At 41.1% G+C, this 6,627-nt stretch overlaps 1 protein-coding gene across 1 annotated transcript in view; it reads right to left on the bottom strand.

The window, feature by feature from the left end:
* Positions 1–4,705, bottom strand: part of MGARP (mitochondria-localized glutamic acid-rich protein) — a 21,174-nt gene extending 16,469 nt beyond the window's left edge. The window contains exon 1 of the mRNA XM_006887031.1: positions 4,624–4,705. Within this exon, the coding sequence (XP_006887093.1) occupies positions 4,624–4,705 (82 nt within the window). The remainder of the gene's footprint in view (positions 1–4,623) is intronic.
* Positions 4,706–6,627: the final 1,922 nt, after the last annotated feature.

Here is a 6,627-nt window from a genome sequence, read left to right as displayed (position 1 = left end):
TGTGCAGCTCTGCAACTGCATCCTGGCCCATCCTCACCCTTCTGCCCCCAACCCTCACCTCCTTGTACCCCCAATATGTTTTTCCCAATAAAAAATTAATAAAAAAAGGATAAAAACTGCTTAATACTGCTGTTTTATTTGTTTACGTTTTTTTCTTCTTGTGTACCGTCAAATCAGATCTGACTGGCACAGGAGGAGATTGACCCTCCTTCTCCAGCAGAGCATCTGATGGCTTTGAACCCTGTGCCTTTGGGATTACAGTGCAGCTTCTTTGCCACTAGGCCAGCAGAGATCCCTTAACACCACTATTATAAAATAGGAGAGACATGGGGGGAGGGTGGGGAGGGAATGGGGAAATGGTGGATAGATAATGAATGGTACCTTAGAACATTTGAGAGGAAGAACTGTCAAAAGGAATATATGGTTATGCTCAGAAAAATCTGGAATAAGAAGTGCATTGTGGGGTGGGCTAAGGGAGGAGGAGAGAAGGAGAGGAGAAAATGTGCAACAATGACTAAATAAAAAAAATAAAGGAGAAGTGGGGGAGGTAGGAATAAAAGAAGCTGGTGACAGAAGGTACTGCATTATTATGTTTAAATATGTATATCCTGTAATGTTATAATTTCCACATATAATAAAACTCATGCACATTGTCATTGAGACGGGACTATAGATGACCCGACTGGGGTCGTATTATTGAGTTTCTGAGGCTGTTAATCACACAGGAGGAGATTGCCCATCTTTCTCCCACTATTCAATTCAAACTGCCAGAAAACTACCGTCTTCAGACTAGAAGGGTAACTCCCTCCGGACTAGGCCATCAGAGTTTTCCTTCCACATATCGTGATGCCCTGAATTAAAAATTTTACAATAGACTCTTAGAGCTGAAAGAAGCTCAAAGGTAATATTTTAAATTCTTTAAGGATAAAGAGAAACACTGCTTGTTCAACAAAGTTAAAAATTCACTACGTATTTGACTTTGTTAGAAGCATTAAGGTTACAATTAAACAAAACAGACAAGGTCTCTAATATTATCAAATAGCTCACAGCCTAAAAGAAAAATCAGATGTACAGACAAAAAATTGTTGGTGAAAACCATGATATAGTATGTTAAAGGTGGTAAGGTGCAACAAAAACATACATTTAAAAAGTACAATGAAAAAACTGTGGTAGTTGTGTAAGTTACACAATTGAAGAGACACACTTTACTAGAATTTTGAAGGAAAATTTGGTAGATAAATAAGAGAAAGGGAAATGGCTCTTGAGGCAGAAGTTCCAATGTGTATAAAAACATGAGAGATTCATTACCAGGAAAGAAGTATGCAGTAATCTAACATGGCCTCACTGAGTACAGCTGTTGACAATAAGCAAGAAATAATGATTTGCAAAGGGGAATCCTGAAGACAGTTATGCTAGCAAACTTGTTGGTAAAATTGTAATGATGTTATAGCTATACTTTTTAGTTTGGATATAAATGACTGTCTCGGGAAGATATTGTTTTTCAACCAAAGTTGTAATCAGAGATTCTGGTTTTGATTTCAGGCAGAGCTTTTGTATTTTTACATTTGTATTTCTCAATCAGACAGAAACATCAAAATCATTTTTAATAGGAAGAAGAAAATTATTAGAGATTTAGAAAAAATTAAACGCAAATATAATTATGGAAAATTATTTAAATTTAAATTATTTTAAAACAACAATGGCATAGGAAATAAATATCTAGAAGGACTCTTTAGGACAAACTTTAATACAATCATACAATACGAATTAAATCTATATAAACCTTGTGGTATTTGCTTTTATGAGGAAATACAATATGTCAAGTGAAAAGTCGTAGCAAAATAATCTGGAAAGGACAAATCTCATATTTGTGGAAGCTATGTAAAAAAAGGGAAGAAGCACATAAAAGGGGGGGAAAACCTGTCTAGAACACCATCTTACACCAAAATGTAGATAGTCTTCTTCTCTGAGTGGTAGATTACAGATGATTTTCATTTTCTATTTTCCAGACCTAAATTATTTATTCATTAAAGAGCTACACTTTTAAAAGTAAAAAGTGCAGAACAGAATTTCATAAGGCACAGTTAAAAATTTTTATGTTGTTGTTGATTGCCTTTGAGTGGAGCATGACTCATAGCAACCCTATGAACAAAAAGCTTGAAGACCCTCTACAACTATAGACATTTGTCAAAGTTCATAGGGTTTCCAGAGGCATGCTATTTAGACAACTAAAACAATTTTTTTTCATCGAAGTAGAAAGTACCAAAAAACATTAATTAATGTTCATGACTGAAGACAAATTTAGGTTTCCAGTCAAGAACGGTGGTTTTTTACGAACACGTAAGCAATGACACTTCCAAACAGCGAATATAGAATGGATTAAAAACCCTACTCTTCAGTGCTGACACCAGTTGAGACACTGAGCCAAAACCTGCTTTCACCGAAGTAAGCATTTTAAATAAAGCATATTTGCATAGTTGCTTTATTTATAACATATTTGCTTCATTAAAACAAAAATAATACATAAGCAAAACAGCGCCACAAAAATAGTATTTAGATGAAAAGTAATGAAAACCAGTCTTGCCAACCACACATTTAAAATTTTTTAATTACCTTTATTTTGCTCCAAGTTAGAGAAGAATTTATTTGAAACTCACGCAGCTACCAAAAAAAAAGTGTGTGTATGTTTGTGCTAGGTATAGGTGAGGAGTGTGGACATGCATATAACACAAAATGTTAGAGAGCTCAACGCTCTCCCCTCGCCTCCAACACTGCTTCTCTTTACAACCTTAAAATAAATGGCTTCTTATTTGATCCGTGATAGCCGCTCAGTTTAAGATCTACGTGAAGAAAATAGCACGTATCTGTTACTTTTGGAGTAAGGTCTCCTACTAGTACTTTCTGAGGAAAATAAAGCTACTAGCTGTTCTGCCTTTTTTCCTTTCCTACCACTCTCAAAGGCCTAATCGGTTTGTGAGGGGCAGGAGGGGACGATGCATGGAAATTCCCCACAAGACTCTGTTTTTACTAACTCGCTCTTCTTTGAAGTCAGCCAGGTCTCGGTTTGAGCAGAAGCTTCAGGAAGAAACAGAGAGGAAGGACTAAGAACTTCCCATTAATTTAAGAGGCTACACTCCCAGTCAGGAGAAAAAGAGCTTCATTCAACAAGATGGACTGACACGGTGAATGCAGTTATGAGCTCAAGTATTCCAGAGATGATGGGGATGGTACAGGATAGGACAGGGTTCAGATCTGTTGTTCTGGACGGCAAGGAACAGCACCACCCCCATTCAGGAGGCGGATGGGACGTGTTAAAGTTGGGTGATCGGTAAGGCCATGGAAGGAGCCTGCTAGGGCAGAACTGCAAGAATCTAAGGCGTCAAGCTGACGGGAGGAAAAACAATCTCTCTTACTAAACACCTATTAAGTATCAACTATATTTTGGCATGTTTTCAGGAGGGACCACTCCTGGGGAAAAGACATCATGCTGGGAAAGGTGGGGGGTCAGAGAATGAGAGGAAGATGGATTGACTCAGTGTCTTAACAATGGGTGCGAGGATACCAGAGATGGTGAGGATGGCACAGGACAAGCCTCATATCTTTTATTCTTAGGTTAGCTGTGAGCCGTGGTGAGTTGACTCTATCTAACACTAAGTGCTGGCCAGGAGCTCCATACGGAGTTGCACTGCTATCCCAAGGAAAGTGCCTCTCTGTCAGGTCGGATCCACCAGCCAACCGGAAGGAGTCCTACAGTGTCCAACTCTCCAAAACCTGCTAGAGGGTCCGCTATGAGTCGGTTTCAACTCGACTGCAATAAGAGATGTTGCAGCACTCAAAATGCTTTCACATGTATTAAATGTATTTAATTAAGTTCCAGTCCACACTATAACTTCTTTAGGAAATTTCTGAATACGCTGCACTTTCTATACTTCTAAAAAAAAAAATCTCAGTAAAGGCGATATATGGAAGTCAGAGACAAACAGGTGGAGAGATCTATGTCTACTTTGGGCTCCAAAACAAAGTCACCCAGAGCCCGCTTGCTCACCAGGACGAAGCCCAGAGCCCAAGTGCCCACTGGGTTCAGGCTGCAGAACCGGGACAAATCCTACGTTTATTTACTCCGCCAGCTTTTGCCCAGGGTCCATTGAGCCAAGTATTTCTTCCCCGTGCCCATCAGCATTGGTGTTCATCTTTCCACCGATCTTTCTGCTTCCTCAGGAATTTCGAGCGCTAACTGGTCCCGATAACAATCATTAAGGCCGTTAGTTAGTAAGTAAGACACTTTTCTAAGCGCTTGCAAGTGTCCTTGTTTTGCAAAAGAGGAAACCAAGATAAAAGAACCTGCTGAGACCTAATTGGAACGCGGCAATTTCAACTCCAAATCCGCAATGGAGAAGTTTCCCACTTTCCAAGACTCCCAAGATGGTTTGGAGGGTTTCCCCGCACCGCCTCTACTCCCTGCCCCTTTCCTGTCCCCACTCCCATTCCCCAGCTTCGGCTGCTTTAGGGAGAGTTTGGCCGACTGACGGGGCACCACACGCCTGTGGACAGGTGCGTCCCGGGAATGTGCACTCTCCTCCTGCCTGCGCAGCAGAAGCGAGGGGCCCGCTCTCCCGCACTCACCGTCCTTTCGGAATGGCGCGGGGCTCGTGGGCCCCCGGAGGGGCAGAGCCAGGGTTTTGGAAACCGCCCGGCGGAGATACATGTTGCCCGCCGCTTCCAGAGCTGCAGTGTCCGGAGTCCCGCGCTCGCTACCGGGGCGCAGCGGCTAGGGGTGCGCCCCGCCCCGGGGAGGGGCGCTTACCCTCGTGCAGCGCCGCCCCGGCGGCCTCCAGACCCGAGTAGGGGTTTTGCTCCAGGCACACTACCCACCCACCCCGGGAAGCTGACTGAGCGTTTCCGGAAAAAGCTAGAGAACCAAGGCTGAATGACTAGGTAATTAATTGTTAAAATGAACTTAAAAAGAAATCCCACCAACTATTCTCCATAAAACATCAAAGTCCGAAAACAGCATTTTCACATCAACAAAACATGCTACTTTTTAAATTCCTTCCTCTAAATTACCAATTGCCTCAACAAAAGTATCTAATGGTTTTCAATAGTTTAAGCTAAAAACTTTCTCCAAATGATTACATTTTGGAAGAGACCATTTGGCACGTAAGTTACCTAGTGCTGCCATAAAAGAACCATCACAGGTGGGAGGCTTTAATAAACAGAAATGTATCTTCTCACAATTTAGGAGGAAAAAGTTCAAATCCATGGTTCCACCTCTAGGAAAGGGTTTACTTTTTCTGTGCCTCTGGGGTCCTTGTCTTTTTAAAACTTCTGTTCCTTGGTATAGTGTCCCCTTGTTCTAGTGAAGGGCTGTTTCTTGTGCAGATTCTGCTGAAGCACAGTTCTGGAATTTCCATTCTTTTCAATGCTATTCATATTTATTATGATCCACAGGGTCAAGCGCCTTTGCATAATCAGTGAAAACAAATACAGCTCTTTCTGGTATTCTCTGCTTTCAGTCAAAATCCATCAGACATCAGCAATCCCTTGTTCCACAGCCTTTACTGAATCCAGCTTGAATATAAGGCAGTTCTCTATGGATTTTTTTAAAAATTATTTTTGCATACTCGGCAGCAGGATTTTTTTAATAATTTGTGCTTTTTTTTTTTTTTTTAGTGGCCACAAATACGGATTTTTTTCCAGTCAGTTGGTCTGCTAATTGCCTTTCAAATTCTCTGGCACAGAGTAGGAGCAGATTCAAGTCCACTTCTGTTGGTTGACATACTCAGTGTGTCTTTCAATTCCTGAAACTTTATTTTTTGCCAATGCCTTGAGCGCAACTTGGACTTCTTCCCTTAGTGCCATGTTCTTTAGAACCAATTTCTTGATCATGTACTGCATCCTGAAGTGGTTCAATGTGGACCAGTGTTTTCGGATATAATGACTGCATATTTCTTCTATCTCCTTTTCATGCTTCCTGCATCATTCATTATTTTGCCTATAGAATCCTTCAGTATTGTTACTCAAGGCTTGAATTTTTCTTCAGTGTTTTGGTCATGAAAAATGCCAAGCACTTTTTTTCCTTTTATTTTTCTAACTCCAGGCCATTACACATCTCATTATAATACTTTGTCTTCTTACACTGCTCTTTGAGATCATCTAATCGGCTCTCTTACTTCAGCTTTTCTTCCTTTCATTTTAGCTTCTCTATGTGCTAGAACTTTGACTGTATGGACCACAACAAACTGTGGCTAACTCTGAGAATAATGGGAATCCCAGAACACTTGATTGTGTTTATGCGAAACCTATACTTGGACCAGGAGGCAGTCATCAGAACAAAGCAAGGGAACACTCCATGGTTCAAAATTGGGAAGGGTTGTGGCCTATTCCCATACCTTTTCCCTCTATATGCAGAACAGGTTATCTGGGAAGCTGGGCTCTATGAAGAGAAATGTGGCATCAGGATTGGAGGTAGACTCATCACCAATCTGCGTTATGCAGATGATGCAACCCTGTTTGCTGAAACTGAAGAGGATCTAAAGTGCTTGCTGCACAAGGTCAAGACTTCAAAATGGACTAACACTCAATATCAAGAAAACAAAGATTCTCACCACTGGGCGGATTGGCAGCATC

The sequence above is a fragment of the Elephantulus edwardii genome, unplaced genomic scaffold, assembly GCF_000299155.1.
Source record: "Elephantulus edwardii isolate Elephantulus edwardi_28Jun2011 unplaced genomic scaffold, EleEdw1.0 scaffold00053, whole genome shotgun sequence".
Taxonomy (NCBI): Eukaryota; Metazoa; Chordata; class Mammalia; order Macroscelidea; family Macroscelididae; genus Elephantulus; species Elephantulus edwardii.
The sequence above is the reverse complement of the archived record's forward strand: the minus strand, read 5'-3'. Positions and strand labels throughout refer to the sequence as shown.